Source organism: Erigeron canadensis, chromosome 4 (assembly GCF_010389155.1).
Source record: "Erigeron canadensis isolate Cc75 chromosome 4, C_canadensis_v1, whole genome shotgun sequence".
In the NCBI taxonomy this organism is placed as follows: Eukaryota; Viridiplantae; Streptophyta; class Magnoliopsida; order Asterales; family Asteraceae; genus Erigeron; species Erigeron canadensis.
The window spans coordinates 19,756,075-19,777,699 of NC_057764.1; the positions used below are offsets into that span (position 1 = coordinate 19,756,075).

Below are 21,625 nucleotides of genomic sequence, written 5' to 3' on the forward strand. Positions count from 1 at the left end.
ATTTTGAATTTATAATTGTGTGGAGGCATGAATTATCACCCGTTATACAATTATGTGGAGATTTGGATTCTTGATCACATGTGCATGAATATTGCTATGATTACATGTGATCGACTTGCATACATGTGATTATAGCAATATTCGTGCTCATGTGATCATGAATCCAAATCTCCACATAATTGTATAACGGATGATAATTCATGCTCCACACAATTATAAACTTTCAAAATTACAAATAAGTTATTCAGACTACAATCAAAAAACAATTTTCATGTAAAGAACAATCATCGGTTAGGCTTGATTTGAAAAGTTCTCAAAGGTTATTGCAAAAAAAAAGGGTTCTCAAAATAACTTTACCCTATATATATATATACACACACATGTATAAAGACATTCTTAATTTAAAAAAAAAATAAAGAAAAGAATAAAAAAATGGATAATTAAATGTATTATTAAGTTAAAAGGAAATTAAAAAAATAATAAAAGATATACTTTTACATTTATAACCTTATATTCATTAAAATCCATATATAATTTTGAGTGATACATTGGTAAATTTATAACTTTTTCTTCCAAATCATGCAAAAAATGGTTGGAAAATTTTTAGATCAAAAAGGCCTACTTTTCCATCCTTCCCCATCCTTTTCTTTTATTAAAAAAACTCATGAATATAAAATTAAAAGTTTTCTTACCTTTTATTTTCTTATCTTGTCAAAACAAAACTCAAGAATATAACGTAAATACTGAGTTAATCAAAACCCACGGCCCAATTAATTGAGAGAAAACAAAATGTTAAGTTTCAAATCATAATGTGTTTTTGATAGGGTGTGAAACCAGAAAACTAGTCAAATACAAAATGATTTGAAACTACACATTGTGTTAAGTTTAGATTACAGTGTGTTTTAACCAGTTTTTTAGTTTTCACTGAAATTTTAGTTTTGAAATAATCACAACCTAATTAGTTAAAATTAAAAGTAATAATAAAAAAATCTCTTTTTAAATATAAATAACCAAATATAAATTGTATAAAAAGAGTTTCACAACTTTTTACAAAGGTAATCATATCGGCTGGGAAGACAAATTAAAGTATAAAGTTTCTAGAAAAATAAGAATTGTACAATTTCTAAATAATGTATGTATGGAACCATATATTATTATCTATTATATATAATATAAAGTTGTCGGGTTTCTAAGCTTAGGTTTGGAACACTTACATATTGTTTTTTTAATCCATAAAAATCATGGGGGTCCATGCATTTATTCATTAAACAAAAAATAATAAAATATTAGTATGTGAGGAGTTCCACACCTAAGCTTAGGTGCCGGACAACCTTATATTTCTTTTTCCCTATATATATATACTAGATTATTTTCCCGCGTATTACGCGGGATAAAGTTATTATGCTTTTAGTTATAAAAATGTGTTAGGTATATCGTTATACCTTTGTTTTAAGGATATATATTATTACCCATAAATATAACATGTATAAATATGATAATACAAAATATATTTGTATCAAAGACGGTTGGTACGTATATGTACATTATATATTTATAATTTATACAATGATAATGATGATATAAAGTTAAATATAAATAATAATCTTGTTGAAAAATGAGAAAACTTTAATTTGAAAATGTTTTTATTATTATTGTAGATGGTTTAATTAGATGATATTAGGATACATATATTTGTTATCTTCCTATAATGATGACTTCAAATAAAATATAGATAAAATATTTTATTTAGTGTAATAACAATATTATCAAAAAAATATATTATCTTCTTATTTATACAAAGTCAAAACATCAAATTATTAAGTTTAGCTTTATTATATTTATTTATCTCATCTAATAAAATAAAATAGCAGAGCAATACAATAACCAAGGTCATAAATATATATAGTTACAGTTTTGGTATATAGATGTTGCTATATAGTTGAAAGCATCTAATTTTCAAAAGAAAAATATATATAGTTGAAAGATATGATATTTGCAATAAATCATCATGTTTGTAGATTGAACATCTATTGGATATGTAATTTTATAAATAAATTAATTAATAATAAAGTGAGAATGTAAATCGTTAGATGTATTTAGCCGTAATTATATATTTTTTAAGATTACATTACTCGTATATAATTAGCTAATTACTTGCGATTTAAGATAGTAATAGTAATAGTAAATTGTAAATATATATAGATAATTAAAAGAGGTAAATGAGATCATCAAATCAATCTAATGGCTAATATTTATTCTTATTTTTCATCTAATGGTTGTGGCTATTTTAAAAAAGAATATAGGATGTTGGTTTATAATTATTGGGAGATAGTCATATACATACACATCCACAACATAGGTCCCATATCTTTTTTAAAAAATTTATACTATTCATTAGATGGGATTTTGTATGAATCAGATTAAAACCCGAAATTAATCAAAACCAATATATTTTTAAATATGAATATGAATAATCGAATTTGAATTGTACAAAAAGAATTTTACTAACTTTTAGAAAGGAAAATCACATGGGTTGGTAAGATGAATTAAAGTAGTAAGCTTCTCGAAAAATATAAATTGTAAAATTTCTAACAAATGTATTTAGGGAATCAATACTCTTGCTCCAATATTATATCTTTACATGTTTATAGATGTCCTTTGTTTTTCATTGTTATTGAAACTCCAAAAATAATGATTTTTTGGTGTATGTCCATAGTTAAGGATATTTCATTAGGCTATCTTTAATATATATATTTTTTGGTTTAATATATATAAGGATATGTAAGAAAGTTTGTATGACTTAAGATAAAATTAAAGATTTTAATAATGTTTAAATAATTTAAAGATTTATAAGAATATGGTGTGAAAGCTAAAGAACCCCTAAAGGTGTCATTAACATTGAAGATAACCTATGCCTAACCATACACATTCACATTCACAACATAGTCTCATATCCTTTTAAAAAAACTTAAGATTTTCACTCAATGGAGAATCATGCGTTCATAGATTGTGCATTTTCTATGAATAAGAACAAAAACCGAAATTAATAAAACCAATAGATTCTTAAATATGAATAACCGAATTTGAATTGTACAAAAGGAATTTTAGACTTTTTACAAAGATACATCACATGGGCTGGTTACTATAACAAGATTAAATTAAAATATGAAATTTCACGGAAGGTAAGAATTATATAACTTTTAACAAATAAACGTAGAGAATGTGTATATATTAATGGCGATATATAGAGCCTTATACATACAAATTCACTTTCATAACATAATTCATGTCTTTTTTTAAAATTTTATAGTCTAGATGAAATATCATGCTTTTACGGACTGTGCATGATGACGTACCACATCCGTGACCCACATCAAAGGCTACGGCTTAACTCTTATAACAGTAGCATAACACGGATAGGCTATGGGAGATGACGTTGGCCAGGAGTTGTACAAAGATGACGTCGAACTAAACATATTCACAGAACATTTGTCATATTGATCAAAATCAATTTTTGTACACGTTAAACAATATACCGAATACGAATAACGGTCTCTTGCACCCCTGATGTCATGGGCAGGGGACCAAAGCCTAGACCTCTCCTCAGTCTCTATAAATATATGGTCTTGATCCTTATATAAACGCATGACAAAATACACACAAACACTCAAAAACATACATACATACATGGTGGCGTGAAGCTTTGTTAATAACTTCATACCAATAAGGAAGCGTCAACAAGTATAATTGATCCGTTCATATTTTAATTACAAGACCATTTTACCCTAATTTAAGTGTAACTTTATACTTGAACAAGTGATGCAATCCGTGGTACAACACTGAAATTAATCAAAACCGATCATTTTTAATTATGAATAACAACATGAAGATAAAATCTAGCATAATCAAAGGAAGAGATTGAGAGAGATAATGAGTGAATTACACATGTCATGTGATAAAAGCTTTAGGTTGAATTGCCTCTCGGGATCTTTATATTTCACTTTGTCATATCATTTGATAAGTTCTAGGTCAATTTTTTTTTGACCCAATGGCAAAGCAGGAGGGATTAAAAATATAAATAACATGAGCTAATTCCTTTCTCTGATAAGAGAATAGGATGTAAATAGTGAAAATTTTGTCTTTTTTGATGTTCAATCATTCAGGATATATAATATATTTACAAAAATATGAACATAATGTAGATGAAATGGCTGGATTGTTATTTGTTAAAGGGAAGGTGGAGAGTTCAAATCCCATTACTACCTTTTATCCCGTTATTTTTTTCTTTCTTTAAATCAACTAATAAAATCAATTTTTATTTATCCTCATTTTGGACCTACAAGATTTCATTGCTACATAAGTTTTTTAGGCACATGAGAAATTTGAACCAATTTTTTTTTTTCTAAAAATATTCTTGGATGGTTTTGATATTGCGTTTAGGTCGATTTATATATAGCAACACGGTGAAAACATTTAAAAACTACATTTTGATGTGTTAAAAGTTCATAAAACTAACATAGTGTATAACTAATTGTCATTATTTAAGTGTTTAACAACACATTGTTGTGTCAAAATCGAGAAAATCATGTTTTTTTATACATCCATCTTGGATGCTATTAAAATGATGTTTTTAAGTGTTCTTACCGGAGTGTTATATATATTTTGGAACTTTTTATTTTACATTTCATGCTCCTTTATAAATAGTTTACCTGTTTGATTTTTCTATTTTATATAGCGTACTTATTAGTGTGATTGCTACAACTCATTTTGTTTTTTTTACATGTATTCAATATTACAAATAATTCATTTATATATAGATAGTGTAACGGGATCGCATCAATACAAATCATATATGACAGTTAAAGCCCGCAACGCGGGCTTTTAAACCCCCTAGTTACTAGTAAGATAAAATTAAAATAGGAAACTTGTAAGAATCGTACAATCTATGCTCCCTTATAAATGAACTAACTTTAAGTAATTAAGAACCTAATAAATCTAAAATGCCTCTCAATTTAATATATCTTTTTATACTCACATCTACGATAGGAATAAACTACCCTTCCGAAAACTTTACACCCCCCAATTCTATCTTCCAAATCTATCTCTATCACACACAAAAAAAACCCCTTAGCTTTCTCATGCGATCGTCTTCCCCCAAACCGCAATAACGTGCGGGCACAAGGTTAGTTTTCAACAAATGCATTTAGGAAATAGGCTATAACATATGCTTAAGTTTTAAAATTTGATAACATATTTTAGATGATTTAATCACATCTCATCTATTTCCATTCAATCCATTCTTTTCGTTTTCTTTTAAAATAAAACCGAAGAGTTTTCACTAGATGGAGTCATGACCCAATTTTCCCAGCTCACTTTCCCTCCACCAAAACATGATGGATAAGATTCCAGTATTACAAACGACAACATAAACCTAACCAAAAAAAACCACCACCTTCATTATCCATCATCAATGAACCTCCATTCTCTCCTCATCACCACTCCCTTAAAACTCCAATTCCCAATCAAATCCTCACTTTCCTCAACATCATTTTCACACACACCCACAAACCAACACTCACTCAAACTTGCAAAATCACTCCAGACAGAAACTCTCAAGATTCTTGAATGGCCATCTATCTGCACCCAAATTTCATCTTTCACTTCCACAACCATGGCGAATTCCGCTGCGAAAAAAGGGTTCGTCCCGATTGGTCAAACGGTTGAGGAAAGCAAGAGACTTTTGAGTCAGACTTCAGCTGCTTATGGGCTTCCTTTTCCTCCTGATTTTTCGGGTATTGAGGATGTTTCGGGTATCGTTGAGGCTGCTGTTGCTAATGAATTGCTTTCGGTTAGAGAAATTTGCTCGGTGAAACGGACTTTAAGTTCGGTTAAGGGTTTGTTTGATGAGTTGAACAAGGTTTCAGAACAGTCTGAAAGGTATATACATTGTATACATTTTAGGATATATGTGTTTATATATTGTTGTATGCAGATTGTATTTAGTATATAATTTGTTGTAGGATTAATGTATTTGATTCATTTCTTTAATGAAAAATTTAGGCTTTACGGTTGTACTACATTGATGCTTAAATTCCGGGGACAGGGGGCCCTCCTTTACCCTTTAAATCTGCAAAATATAAGAACGATCCAAGATACACGAGTGTTGTAGAATAGAAGATTTGTTAAAATACATTGGAGGAGAACTATAGATTATTTTTTCAGGATTCCAGTTATGTTCTTGAAACTTGGAGAATACTTCTTTGGTGAACATATAGTGTACGTTCAATATCTGTGTTGCCTTTATTTTGTGACGTATGTGGACTTGAAGAACTCGAACCATGAAACTTGTTTAGAGGAAATATACGTGAGCTATACGTAATATTAACGAGCCCATACAGAAATTTCTATCCAATATGTAAAAGGTTGTTGAAGCTAGTTAGACTGTTACTTATCCAGTATCGACGTGAGAAATTTTTGAGACAGGTAGTAAACTATAGAGCAACCTTCAACAGATGTAAGGTGGTATGATGTATCATTAATTTGATTCCTTATATAGTTTAGCTTACGCGTGTTACCTTTTATCAACCCATAGAATAATTCTGTGTTTGATGTCATCTTAGTTGGTCATGGTGTACTCCCTTATTGCTACTTAAGTAGGTTATTTATTTATTATAAGTTCTTGACAGTTGAAACTGTTTTGGGCGATTTCTAAGAAACTGTTTTCTGTGAACTACTGAGTTCAGAGAGCCATTGTGATTATTAATTTATTATTCTAAAATCTCATTTCCCTTGACATATAACCGACCTCTGACATGCTGCATGATATACAGTTACAGTTCAAAGTAGTTTATTGGATATCATCTTTATTGCATTAACACAGGTACTATCCTCTGCTTGAAATTCTTCAGAATTGCAATTTTTTAAAGGAGCTGGAGCAGAAAATAGACTTCTGTATAGACTGTAAGTTCTCTGTTATACTTGACAGAGCCAGTGAAGATTTGGAGATTATTAGGTTAGAAAGAAAAAGTAACATCGAGGCTCTCGACTCTCTGTTGAAAGAGGTATCAACTAAGATTTTTCTGGCTGGAGGTATTGACAAACCGTTGGTAACCAAACGTCGATCAAGGATGTGTGTTGGCATCAGAGTTTCTCATAAATCATTACTGCCAAATGGTATTGTTTTGAATGCTAGTAACTCGGGAGCAACGTACTTTATGGAACCCAAAGAGGCAGTGGACTTGAACAACATGGAAGTTAGGCTTTCAAATGCAGAAAGAAATGAGGAGCAGGCCATTTTGGGTTTGCTCACATCTGAAATTGCAAAATTTGAGTCAGAGATTAAGTACTTGTTAGATAGAGTTCTTGAAGTTGATTTTGCAATTGCAAGAGCTGCTCATGCACGATGGATGAATGGGGTTTGTCCGCTTCTAAATGGCCCTGGTTCTTTATTAGTAGATATTGAAGGTATACAACATCCTTTGCTTCTTGAGCCGTCTCTGAAAAGTTTGTCTGATCGTATACAATCAAAATCTAGTAATTCAGTTCTTTGGTGTGACGGAAATGGAGTGACGGGTCAATGGTCTTCTGATTCTTTGACTTTTCCTGTTCCTATTGACATCAAAGTTAGACATGAAACAAGGGTGGTTGTGATCTCAGGACCTAACACTGGGGGTAAAACTGCTTCCATGAAAACATTAGGATTAGCTTCTGTAATGCTGAAGGCTGGCATGTATTTACCTGCTAGAAATCGTCCAACCCTTCCATGGTTTGATTTAATTCTGGCAGATATTGGAGACAGTCAGGTAATAATACTAAATAATATTTCTTATTTATCTACATAAGTAACCATGAACACCTAAATGTTTGGCGTGTGAAGTTGTCTTCTAGGGTAGATGTAGTTTAATGCAGTGCCACTAGCGATGACAATTTCTGGACCAGCTCTGACCCTTAACCCAATTCACCCCTAAACCCATTTGCCATCTTGGGGAAAGTAATAAAGTATTTCTTTTTTATAGTTCTCTGTTACGTTCTGGTAAAGTCAATATAATATTTTGAAATTCTTCCATTGTAGTCACTGGAACAAAGCCTCTCAACTTTTAGTGGTCACCTCACACGGATTTGTAAAATGTTGGAAGTTACCTCTAAACAATCACTCATTCTTATCGATGAAATTGGCAGTGGGACCGACCCATCAGAAGGCGTGGCGCTTTCTACTAGCATATTGAAGTATCTTAAGGATAGAGTCAACTTAGCAGTAATAACTACACATTATGCAGATTTATCTCTTTTAAAAGAGAAGGACTCCCAATATGAGAATGCAGCAATGGAGTTCTCCTTGGAGACTCTACAACCTACCTACAGGATACTTTGGGGAAGTATAGGTGAATCAAATGCTTTGAGTATTGCTAAATCAATAGGTTTTGATGAAAATATAGTTGAACGTGCACAAACATGGGTCAGGAGGCTGATGCCAGACAAGGCTGCGGAGCGGAAAGGTTTGCTTTATCAGTCTCTAATGGAAGAAAAAAACAGATTAGAAGTTCAGGCAAACAGAGCTGCCCATATATATTCAGAAACCATGAAGCTTTATCAAGAGGTATGACAGTATGACTTCTTTGTTTAGTATATTGTCTAGGGGTAAAAATCTTCGTTATGGTTACTATGAATGGGTCAGTTTTAGTGTGTATTATCTCCAAAGGGTCAAATACGAAAGAAAAAAAAAAATAATAATAAGACTAGAAGAATTTGGGTAGAAAATCACTTAATATGGTAAAAATTTAAAGAAATTGGACAATATGTATTCAGGTTAACACAGCCAGCCAGTACAAAAAGGTACTGTTTCGACGCAGACCCATTTAAACCCGTTTCTCACCCCCACCCTACCTCTCCATCGTGCAGCCTCTAAGTGGCTGTCAATCTGTCATTATATCATGAATTCCTTACATATATGCCTTTCATTCTATCTATCTTTTGTGAAGATTTGGGATGAAGCAGATGATCTTCCCAGGCGTGAGGCAGCTCTTAAGGCAAAAGAAACTCAAAATATTCAAAGAGAAGTAATTACCGTGAAGTCTCAGTTAGCGACAATAGTGAAGGAATTTGAAGCAAAGATTGCAAATACCAGTATTGACCAGCTTAATTCACTTCTTAAGGAATATGAGTCTGCCATTTCATCAATTGTTGAAGCTCACAGTTACACCGAAGAATCGTCTGACACAGAAGCAGACAGGTCTTCTGTTAGAGTCAAGCAGGGGGACCAAGTTCTTGTTAATGGATTAGGAAACAAATTGGCAACTATAGTTGAGCCACCTGGAACTGATGGCACTGCCCTTGTTCAATATGGAAAAATTAGTGTCCGTGTGAATGTGAAAAGTATGAGACCTGTTCAGAGTAATGATACGACTCCAACAGCAAGTTCACCATCACAGACCAAAAAGCAGGTAAGTTTCCACAAAAAGCTTTCCTGAATATTAGGTAGCAAAATGGCAGGTGTGTTAAGGGTTTAAACTTTTTTGGGTCAAAGTAAGTAATTTGTTGTATATGTTGAAATGCTTCAGGCCAAGTTGACCCGAAGCACTTTATGTTCAAGTTTTTACATAATATAAATGTAGTAATATATGATTACACACTTATATCATCATTTCAACAATGCTCTAATTAATTAATAAATTAATCTAGAAGGGTTTATCACTTTTATGCATCAATTTACACTTTAAGCTACTTTCGACTTGTTTGACCTCTTGACCCGTCTTTTTTAAATCTAGTTTTATGCTTTTGACTCATTAGAGATAAACACGAATCGGCCCAGTCGTAATTGAATGATTCAAAGTTGCATGCTTATTGAAGGTTAGAACAATCAAACTTCAAGTCCCTTGAGGAGAATCAGAAATCACTATTGACAACCCGGTGTAGATCCGGGATACTTTTTTGTTTCATAGCCATGGAGCTATTGACAATTATTCAATTAGGAATTATACTATTATTTTTTTTATAAAAAGGCAAAGAGTTGAACTATTTACATCAATAGTCTCGAGCGAGACTTGAGCCCACAACCTTTTTGTTGATGGGCGCTCACCTAGTACTAGGAATGCATCAAGAATGCAGTCTTCGATTATCACGAAGGACCCTGCATCTAAGTTGTCATGGATCTTATGGACTTCCTGACCATGACTAATAGTGAAAAGGAACATTAGAAATTTAAGAATCATAAAAGGACTAGATGATGTTGCATCAGTTCAAGAGAGGACTGGGAAATTCACTTTTGAAGAAGGGCTATTTACACACATTCATTTTTTTCCATCTATGAAGTTATTAAATCATATGTGAATGACCTAGCAAATGAATTTGTTCTCCTAGATTGTGATGGTAGAAACAGTACACCTGATGATTTTAAATATATCATTTTTGTAAAAATGTAGTAGAATACATGCACCCTGGCTCCAGTTTGAATTGGTTCTAGCCTGTTTCCAAGAAGTCTGAAACCATGAACTGAAATTTCTGAAATATAGGAATCCAGCTTCTGAAGCATGACTAAATTTTCTGAATTTTTAGTTGCTATCCGGTTTTTTTTGTTTGTCTGTTCACTTGTACCCACTCTTACTATTGATGCAAAGTTCTAAATTAAAACCAATTATTTATGTACCCAATCTGGTTTTCGTGTTTTCATATAGTTGCATATCGATATGAAGCATGACTAACACTTATTTGTGTATATTTTTAGGGGCAGAGGATCACAAACCTTAAGAATTTATCAGAGGTTAGGAATAACCAAGAAGTTTCATATGGGCCAGTACTGCAGACATCAAAGAACACAGTCGATTTACGTGGTATGCGAGTGGAAGAAGCATCTCACCACCTTAATTTGGCTATCGATACAACTGGGGCTAGCTCGGTTCTCTTTATCATTCATGGAATGGGTACTGGTGTTGTGAAAGAATGTGCACAAAAAATACTAAGTAAACATCCCCGTGTTGTCAAGTTTGAACAGGATGGTCTAACTAATTACGGTTGTACAGTTGCTTATATCAAGTGAGTATATTATATGTACATTCTGGTTAATCATAAAATTGGTTACCATATCTTTTTCTCTTTATGTTTTAGCAACCATTTACTCTTTTCGTATACTCTAATTCGTTGTATATTTGACATAAAGATTAAAATGCTACTGATTGTTTTGTGAAACAACTCACTTTGTAGTCTACTGCAGATAAGAGAGGCACAATCACAACAAAACACGTTGGAAATTTAACATTTTATATAAGAAAACGATTAAGTAGACTTCTTCTAACATTAGATAAAAGTTTATTTGTCGTAGAAAGTTATAATCCTAACCCTCCATACTAGTTATCCTATGCGCTTGGAGTAATCTCCCTGGACCAATTTCTTGTCATCCTATCTGACCCACCAGAGCCACCTCCCTCTCTGGCTCTCCTGGTTGGACACATGTGGCATGAAACCGCCATTGGAGATGCCACCACTGCCATGACCTTCTCCATGGATGCTTCCATCTTCCCGACTGTCCTGCTTGACGCAACCACCAGCCATTATCTTGGTTTTATCAATATCTGAGTTATGGTGTCCAATGGTTTTACAGTCTGATACACTGCCATGACCTTCTCCATGGATGCTTCCATCTTCCCGACTGTCCTGCTTGACGCAACCACCAGCCATTATTTTGGTTTTATCAATATCTGAGTTATGGTGTCCAATGGTTTTACAGTCTGATACACTGCCATGACCTTCTCCATGGATGCTTCCATCTTCCCGACTGTCCTGCTTGACACAACCACCAGCCATTATTTTGGTTTTATCAATATCTGAGTTATGGTGTCCAATGGTTTTACAGTCTGATACAGTGGCCCAAAACTTGTTTGGTTCAGCTTCACTACTTTTGTCCATTTGGAGCTTGCGTAATCTTGGGAGTTTAGGAGGAGGTTTGACGACATGAGATAAGGCTAGTGTAGACCACATGAGGGCTAAAATGGCTACGCAAATCCACTGTCTAGAACTAGAAGGTGTAGGTGTAGCCATTGTTGATATGGTTTGCTCAAGTCCTTTGGTTCTGGGTACTTGTAGAGATCTGCTGACCTTAATGTAGTGTAGCTCTGCATGCACTTTTTGTTTGTTTTGTTTCATATGCATGAATAAAGGTGATCTTTGAGGATGGTGCAAGTAAGCCAACGGATCACATGTAACTATGTAAGTTATATTTGATGTAAATGATTTCAAGTTGTTTTATATAGCTTCTAGACTTAACTACAGAAAGCATTCTTCGACTAGACTACATTTTGCACTCTCATCAAGACATCAACTCCTAAATCGACACTTTATCACACATTCACACTACTGTAACCGTTTTAGCATCCGTAAGAGAAATTGATGCTGGCAAATTATATTACGCACAAGAGGGTTTAAAAGATTTACCAATAAACATTAATCAATCATATTTTTTACCCTTACAACCAATAAGTGACAATACTTTTGTTCAGAATTCTACTCTCAAGTGTTGTTGAGAATTCAAGTTAACTATTTTTTTGACAAAAACTGGACCAAAATAATGTAAAAGCAGGCCAACTTCGTAGAAATTTTTGTATTACCCCATTTGGAACTTAAGATGTATACGGGCCAATGGGTCATCGTTACATAAAATGGAAACGAAAACGAATGAAGAAATGGAAGTTGGCAGGATGTTAGCAGGACTAGAAATTGAAGTCAGGGGAGGTTGTAAATGTGTTCAATTAGCCTGTTTGTTTTTTTAACCATTAAGTGACTGAATTGATTAAGTGACTGAATGGATAAGTAATGTATGTATGGATTAAGTAAATACAGTTGTTTTTTGTTTATTAAGTCAAAAAAACAAACACTTTTGATGACTTAATGGAGTATCCAACGTGTTATCCTATGGCATTGCTCTTACGTGGCATCAATCCGTTACATGTAAACAATAACCCAGTGTCCAGTCCATTACATTATTTGGAAAAAATAACAAGTTACATATATACCATGAACACAATTTTAGTTTGATACAAACTATAGACATTCGTGTATAATTGGTTACATTTTAATTGTTAAAGTTCATGTGAGAATTATGCAAAATTACCATTTTACCTTTAATAAATTAATTACATCATAAGATAGTAAATTAATCTCTTATCTTCTAAAATATTTTCACTACCCTTTACATCAATTACATTAAATCAATTATTACACCGACCACCACCAACAGTTCGTCACCACCAAGCCGTCGCCGCATCGCACGGGTACAATGCTAGTTTACATGTATATAAATGAATTTACTCACATGTATTATTCACATAAACATATTAAGTTAAAAATTAAGGTTCCCATGGTTCTTCAAATTAGAACATATCAAGTTATCAAGTTAACATCTAAAATGTTCACATAGTTCTTTCAATTTGTTCACATATATTATTCACATATGTGGCTGTTAAATGATCAAGCTTGGATATGGAACCCTCACATATTAATTTTTTAATATTTTTTTTATAATATATAAATAAAATGGCCCATAGTGAAAGATTTCATACCCAAACTTAATTATCTAATAACCATAAATTTGCATTCCCGGTGTATAATATATATATATATATATATAGTTGGTAACAAACACATTATAGAAAAGGATATCAAATTTTATATGTATCTAAAATGTAACAATAGTAAAAGGGAAGTGATATTCATATTATTAGGGAAGTGATATTCGTATTATTTCTTTTGAGTATGCCAAAACCGTGTACCATTAGCTTGTACAGTTAGTTATACAATTTATACATTATTATATATCAATAAGAAAATAATGATACGAGTATCACTCTCTATACTTCAAAAAGTCGACTTATAAGTTTTTCTTTCATAATCTATGTAAACATAGCTTTATTCTTCATTTACAAAATCCTTACCTTTGATAGAAACTAATATTGAAACAAGATGTTATAGATATGTGACTTTAAACTTGGGAATAAAACTTCTATTAATCAATAAAAACCATTAAAGTTCAATCATTTATTTACTATACTAATTCTAATATCCGTATGATGTACGTTATTTATATAAATTATATTATAAAGAAATTTGAATATGCGTCATACATGATTCGTGAGTATGAAATAAATTGTAGTTAAAGTAAATCGATGATCGAAGTTAAATTATAATAAACAATAATGATAAATATAATATATGTTTACTAAGAGTTTTGGATTTACCTTAAATTTTTAGAATCACATCAAAATTGACATCAAAATTGGAACGTATAAGCATAGTAGATGACGACAAATAACCTTGTCATTTCGGATCATAAACTTAAAGTTTTGAAGTCTTCATGTTAATAACTTATTATAAGTGATATAAGTAATAGTAGTTAAAGAATTGAGAAAGAAAAAGAGACAATTTATTAATGAGAAAATGATCAATCAAATAAGGTTATAATGTCTTTTGTATTAATAAACCAAGAGTTAGAGTTTAATTCTAAGTTTAATAAGAAAACTGAATCTGTATATAATTAAAAAAACTAATTTAAAAAATAAATAAATTAAAAAGACACGTGTCGATCAAGGATTACGCCACGTGTCTTTTCAAAAACATCTTAATCCTGTTTTAGTTTATTAGTAAAAAATAAATATTTAAAAATTAATATATCTTTAAATATATAAAAGAAAAACCTTAATTCATAATTGGAGAAATATGAACCTTTAGATGAAGTTCAACATTTAATTAAAACCATTAGATCAAATGATGGTGTCATATACCTTATTTAACTTTTTAGATTTAATTTAATTTTTTAAAATTAAATTATTATCATTTTCTTATTTAAGTTTGTAGACATTAATAATTAATGTTTTTAATGATATAATTATGGAAACTATTATCTTTATATTTTACATTATTTTTTATCTTTAAAATTAATCTTAAATTTTTTTACAATAAATATTTTTAATGTAATATGTTTTTGTAAGTTATATTTTTGTATAGAATTTTTATCATATAACGAATAATATTTGGTAATAAGGACTTTTGTACATGTTTATCATAAAACGTTCTTTATCAAATCAAAGTTTTGAAAACTGGATCGGATGTCAAACAACTAAAAAACAAATATGGAGTCTATAGTAAGCTATCACGATTATATATCAAAAAAATAATTGTCTGAAAATTGCAATGATATTATGCATAATTTTAAGTTAGATTAACACAACATGCGATATATATATTGATAATTAAATCGTTTAATAATTTAGTGTATAACTAATTTATTCGACACAAGTACAATGACAATGCAGATATATCCGAATGAATGAAAAACATCAAAAGAAACGATAACCTTACTTAGCGAGACCTATAATAGATGATGTATCCATTTTTTAACTATCTTAAATAACCACTAATGTAACTTCATGTATATTAGTGGTTAAATTTTTACCATATTAAATGTTTGTCAACTTATAATATTATAAAAATTTTACATGTTATTAATTATATATATCTTTTTGCGTATTACTCGGGTAATAATATAGATAGGTAACAATTACCCCCAATTTCAAAGGGCGATAGACATCATTTCGAAATTTAAAATCGGTAGGTGCAGTTTAAACTAAAAATAACCAAACAATAAGGAAAATACTTAAACCCAATTTCATAGAGCGCCAAATTCCATCTCTTCCACTCTTCCTATATACAACACGCACTCACTCACACACAATTCACACATAAACAATGTCTGGAACGAAATCAAGCTCGCGGAAGAAGAAGATAACCGAATCCGGATCTCCGAAAACCGAATTGAAACGAGTTCTGATCGAAGAAGAAGAAGACGATGATTTCAATTTCGATGCTGCTGCTGCTACTGCTAATCAATTGAAGCCTCAACGCCTTTCCAAAAAACAGCGCTCCACTTTTGAAGACGATTTCGATGCCGATCTCACTAGGTATACACACTCACATCTATATCTATATCTATATCTATATCTATATCTATATCTATATCTATATCTATATCTATATCTATATCTATATCTAAATCTATATCTATTGTATTTATCGATATATACTTATAGAGAAATGAAATCACATATTAATATAAGAATATACGTTTTGTTAATACTTCGTTAGATTACAGAAGTGACTGATTAAGCTGTACGGTTTCAATTGCGTCGGATGCTTTAATTTTTGTTGAAGTTTTTGAATGGAAACTCTGAGTGTTATTATAGTGTATAAAATAGATTTGGTCTCGAAAATAGGGATTGTCGAGAAGCTGATTAGATTATAGCGGTTTCAGTTGAGATGAATGATTTAGTTTTTGTTATATTTCTGAAGATATCGAATTGAGTGTTATTATAGCTGTATAAATTGATAGTTTTTCGTGTCGGAAATGCTGGATCGGATTATAGAGAAACTGATTAGATTAATAGCGGTTTTAGTTGAGATTAATAGTTTCTCGTTGTTTATTTTTGTGAGTATATTAGTTATAATGAACATAGTTTTCTCTGTAGAGTTTTAATTCGGAGAGTTTTTTCTGAAATTTCACATAGATATAAAAGGAGTAATGAAAACGCTAAACCGGAATATAGAAATAACTGACTGTGTTGTATGGTTTCAGTTCCGATTAAGATATTTTTTTGTTTATTTTTTGTATATGGATATATGTAATGAACTTAAGAACATGAAATCCTCTATAGATTTCGAGATCAGATTGTAATTTGTGAAAATGCAGTGACAGGATTAATGAAAACACTAAATCATATAATAGAAGAAACTGATTATATTAGATAATCACAAGTGCATTGAATTATTTAGTGTGTGTTTTTAAGTAATGAGTTGACACTGGTTGTAGATTTTTGAGACCAAATAGTTATTGTTGCGAATGATTTAGTGTTGTATATTTAGTGTTTATATAGTGAAGTTGAACTGTATGTTGATTTTGTGCTCTGATTGTTATTTATTCTATTTTGCAGTGATATAGAAGGGTTAATGAATGCATTACATCAGATCAAAGAAAAAGCACAGAAGGATGGACAGAAGAAAAAAGAGGAAACTATCTCCAGGTGAATTTACTCTATTCCTTGATGTACGTATGTTTTATTCTGCTTATTATACGTGCTGTTGCTGAATTGAGATTAAGTTTATATGGGCTAGTTAGGTACTCTATGAAGCTTATCCATGTTTGTCTTATCTGGATCTGCATTATAAGATAGCTATGGTAGATTGTGGATATGTTATGGTTATGCTGTTTCCTGAGATTAAGTTCAATGAGCATATTAGTAAAAGAGTGGTTTTAATATCATATTAGCACGAGAGTGGTTTCAATTGTAGAATATTATGAATGTAGTTGAGATTCTCTTAGATAGCATACCTTGAAATAATACAATCATGTTACTATATTTATTCCTGGTTAGGCTACCCTTGTTTGGGCAAACTTTTTTGTGTCCTGGACCCTGATCATTAGGAATTATTGGTGAGCAAACCATGTCCTTTGTCTTTAATCTGGTGGAATGTGAAAGGAACCAGATATGACTCATCAATACCTAACTGCCAGCGTCGAATATTTTGTTAAGTTGAGACTGCCCAGCTATTTTATTTAGTTGAAACTTGACTCCATCTTGCTTCACCCCTCTTTTTTGCGTGTATAATGATTCACTACGTACAAACGTTCTTTCTGACCCCATTAGCTTTCTCGGTCACTTGAACCGAGATTTCTCGTTCACACTGTTCATCAAAGCCAGATCACCTCTCTCGAGTCTTGATCTTTCAGGCGGTACCATACCCAAGAAGCAATCCCACTTTCACGAAAGTAAACTAACACATTAGCAGATATGGTTTCAATTGAGTAAAGATGAGAGTCAAGAATGCTAATAGCCCAGATTCTGTAGTGTATCAACTTTTGTAACTCTGTACTTCAACCCCTCTGTATAATGTTTTTGCTAGACATATTCATCATTTCAGTATTCTCAGTCGTGTTTATGAATTAAGCCTCATAAGATCAAGTCCAACTGCATTCAGGTATAGATTTTAACATCACTGACACAAATAATCTGGCAATAAGAGTTGTTGATGTGCGAAAAACCGCTTCTTTTTTGTTGACGCTCATCATTACTCGAAGGAAAGAAGTTCTTTTGACATGTTGCTTTAATTTTCTCAATGTGCCTGTTAAGATGCTCTCACACATAACATAGTTGTATTTTGGTTTATGCATAGTTAAGATGCTAACCCTTTTTTCTCTTCTGTGTACACATGTTATAACATTTGTTATAGAAAGAGCTGAAGCTAGTATAAACTCAATTTGGTTCATGACATTAGCATAAACATATTTCTTTCCATTCATGAGTTGATAACTAATATATCATTTCTCTGATTAAAACATTCAGTAGTTATGTAGTTGTATATGCATGTACACACATTGGTTGGTACGAACTCCCTAATAAATCGATTAGACATTAAAACCCTGTACAATCCTGTAAGCCTGATGTATTTGAATTCAGGTCAACTTTTTTTTCTTCCAAAAATCCTCTTCTGATCTTATTAAAGTATAAGTGATGGAATCGTCAGTTGTAATATGCTGTCTGTGAGTCACCAGAACAACAAGGTAAGTCACTTTTCAATTAGAGAAAAATGATACTAGCACCGAGACATATTCAGGGTCTCCAACCAGATTTTTATATAAGGTTTTTCTAGTGTACTCATCATCACTCTGTTTTGCTGGGACTGATTGGTTGTTATATTTCCACCAGCGTGGCTACAGAAATCAGGTCTAAGTTTGATGAACTGAAGTCCAAAGTAGAGAAAGAAAGGTAAATATATGCAGTTTATATCATATGGTCTTCATCTTGTAATTATCTGAAATGCACTTGCATCTTTTAAATTTCAGGCAAAACTTTGCCAAGGCACTTTCAAAGAGTTCAAAAGAGGTATGCGTAAAGCATGGGCTTTTTAAACAGATTACTTTTTAGAATTTTGCTTTACCATGGTTTAGTTGAATACTTAAGACCCTTGTAAAATGGCATACACAGTGTGAGAACTTGCTGAAGAATGAGACTGCCAAGTTCCAGACACTTTATGAGAATTTCTGCAAGGACAAGAACTCACATCTTCAGGCTCTGAAAGGTACTTCAAATTTGCCAGATAAGTGCTTTGATTAGTGAATACCGTATATACAGAAAATGGCATTTATGTTTGCCAGATAAGGTACTTTAATTTTGCCAGATAAGTGCTTTGATTAGTGAATACCGTATAAGGTTAACTGGTACCTTATTGAAACCATTATAAGTTTATTAGAAATTTGTAATTTCTTGTCACCGTAGTAGCAAAAAAATAGTTTATTACACAAACTGAAACTGCACTTCATTAGAGCTTGTGAGTTATATGTAGGAGTTTGGGCCTGTGCATGCGGATTTTGATGAGTTGCTTCTATTTTTTCACTCCAAACATATGCTATTACTGGAATTACTTACATGAGTATATATATAATTACTAAAAACACTCTCCTGATATAATCCAAGTTTATTGAAATAATTGCAGAACTGAAACTCGATGTCCAAAACACGAATATCTGAGTTCAAGCTAGCTATTTATATGGGCTTAAAATAGAATTAATCCTTTTTTTGAACCTACTTTAGAATAGATCAGAAGTGACTGATATTTGCTACTAACATGGTAGATACCATTTCAAAGTATGAAGAAGAGAAGGAAAGATTGTTCATGAGATACGAACAACACAGTAAGTAATTTACTTCATTTGTCAGATAATTTGATCTAAACTATTTGTTGAAATAACCACCATGTTTCATCCAGGAAAGAAAGAAAAGAATTTGCTTACTGAGCACGAGAAGACTTGTGCTACCAAAATCGCTGAACTGGAGGAGTCACTGAAGAAAAAGAAGCAGGTTACATATCTCATATTCGTCTTCTTTCCTGTTCCCAGCCCCCACCCATTAAGGCCTTAACTCGAACCATGGCGTATTTGTTTTGTAGGATGATAAAACATTCAGCATCTTAAGGAAAACTCTTGGGGTGTTTCTTGACAATGCGTCTGACGAGGACTTCCCAGCTGAGGATTAATCTGAATTCTGGAAACACTGTGCTGTAACTTGTCTTGTTCCCACTTGTTAATCTAAAGAGAAGCATATCTAGTTATCTGCCACTATTGAGGTACAAAATAGATTACCATAAAGTAGCTCCCGTTATGCAATTAGCGGTATAAATTAGATCTTATCTAATTGTAGGTAGAAAACAGGTTACCATTGATCCTGCAAATCATTTGGTCATATTAAATAATCCAATTAGTTGTTCACTTCAGAATTCTCTTATCCAAGTTGTCACTGAAAAATCACAAATAGTGTTGTGTTGGATCGTATAATTAGATGAAGTTTTATTGATAAGTTATTATTTTATTTTTTTTTAAAGTTAACTGCGCCATTAAAATGACCATTATAGTAGTAAACTAGTAATTGATTTAACCAAAAGGAAAGAGGCTAAGGTGTTTGTTAACGTGATACTTAATTTGTTTGATTTACATGTTATTTGGTGGTGTTGTATTTGATGTATATTAAAAATTTCGCATAAATCATTTGATATAACTCAAAAGACCTAATAAAATTAGGTTGTGTTTAAAGACACCCTATACATACTAAAGACATAACTTATACAATAATTATAATCATTTGTTTAAACTTTAAGTCTTTAATAAAATGTCATTTAATAATTTTCTTTTAACAAATCATTAGTTAATTAGTTATGTCATTAATAGTTTTTTTTATTGCTAATCATTACATTATAAGTTCTCATTCATTTTAGTAGTTTTTTTTTTTTTAGCGACGATATTGCACTATTAATACTACGCTATTAAATTACACTAAATAATATTAAATTATACATTATTTTTAAGGATTGAACCTTGGTTTTTATCACAAGTCTCCATTAGGCAAGAGTTTCGAAGCTAACTCCACATTCGTTTTATTAATCTTCTTTTAGAAATACAATTCATTTTTATACATCTATTGATTTTTCTTCACTATTTCTCGATTTGTACGTGTTATTCTTGCGCATAAGTCATGTTAATCTTTTTTGTATTGTTCTAATTTTATCGGATGTCCCCAAAGGAACAAGTTTTATATTTTTATGTATTATTCTTAAATATTATTAATAAAAAAATATTATGTGTAAAGTTTAAAAAGAACATAAATAAGAAAGAGACATTTTAAAACCAAAAACAAGACATTAAAATAATTCTGTTTGGATACACTAAAAATTAAATTATCTTGCTTTATTATTACCTTTTTTTAACATAACTATTTTAATATAGATAGATCATTTAATAACTAAATTATTTTTGCAAACTAATATTTTATTTAAGATTTGAATTATTATAGTTTGCGAAAATCTTCTAGCAAAATTGTTATGAAGTAAGCTTTTCTAAAATTTTTACTATGTGGCACAATCAAGGCTCGTCATAGTTTACTCTTTCCATATAAAAATAATATTATGACATCACTTATTTTTATAAATTTTTAATTTTTTGTTTTAATTCAACTTCAAATCCAGCTTATCTTTTGAAAATATACGATTCGGTTATTTTTATAATTTTAAAATTTATAGAAAAATTGTGACTTAAAAAAAT

At 31.3% G+C, this 21,625-nt stretch overlaps 3 protein-coding genes and 1 non-coding gene across 4 annotated transcripts; 2 read left to right on the forward strand and 2 right to left on the reverse strand.

Moving 5' to 3' along the window:
- The first annotated feature begins 5,369 nt into the window (after positions 1 to 5,369).
- On the forward strand, positions 5,370 to 11,090 carry LOC122596005 (endonuclease MutS2). The gene is made up of 5 exons (XM_043768500.1): positions 5,370 to 5,937; positions 6,881 to 7,802; positions 8,072 to 8,596; positions 8,979 to 9,440; positions 10,721 to 11,090. Exons 1-5 carry the CDS (start codon positions 5,471 to 5,473, stop codon positions 11,030 to 11,032), a joined length of 2,688 nt encoding a protein of 895 aa, XP_043624435.1. The 5' UTR covers positions 5,370 to 5,470; the 3' UTR covers positions 11,033 to 11,090.
- A 125-nt stretch (positions 11,091 to 11,215) lies between these two features.
- LOC122596006 lies at positions 11,216 to 12,055 on the reverse strand. Its single transcript, XM_043768501.1, has 2 exons — positions 11,613 to 12,055; positions 11,216 to 11,486 (listed from the first exon to the last, which is right to left on the reverse strand). The coding sequence occupies exons 1-2, from the start codon at positions 12,028 to 12,030 to the stop codon at positions 11,392 to 11,394; spliced, it is 513 nt and encodes a 170-aa protein (XP_043624436.1). The 5' UTR covers positions 12,031 to 12,055; the 3' UTR covers positions 11,216 to 11,391.
- A 3,595-nt stretch (positions 12,056 to 15,650) lies between these two features.
- Positions 15,651 to 20,302, forward strand: LOC122597973. Its single transcript, XM_043770570.1, has 8 exons — positions 15,651 to 15,941; positions 16,968 to 17,057; positions 18,741 to 18,800; positions 18,878 to 18,917; positions 19,020 to 19,113; positions 19,667 to 19,726; positions 19,801 to 19,892; positions 19,981 to 20,302. The coding sequence occupies exons 1-8, from the start codon at positions 15,730 to 15,732 to the stop codon at positions 20,065 to 20,067; spliced, it is 735 nt and encodes a 244-aa protein (XP_043626505.1). The 5' UTR covers positions 15,651 to 15,729; the 3' UTR covers positions 20,068 to 20,302.
- A 706-nt stretch (positions 20,303 to 21,008) lies between these two features.
- LOC122598715 lies at positions 21,009 to 21,111 on the reverse strand. The gene has a single exon (XR_006323705.1). It is a non-coding gene; the product is annotated as a U6 spliceosomal RNA (small nuclear RNA).
- Positions 21,112 to 21,625: the final 514 nt, after the last annotated feature.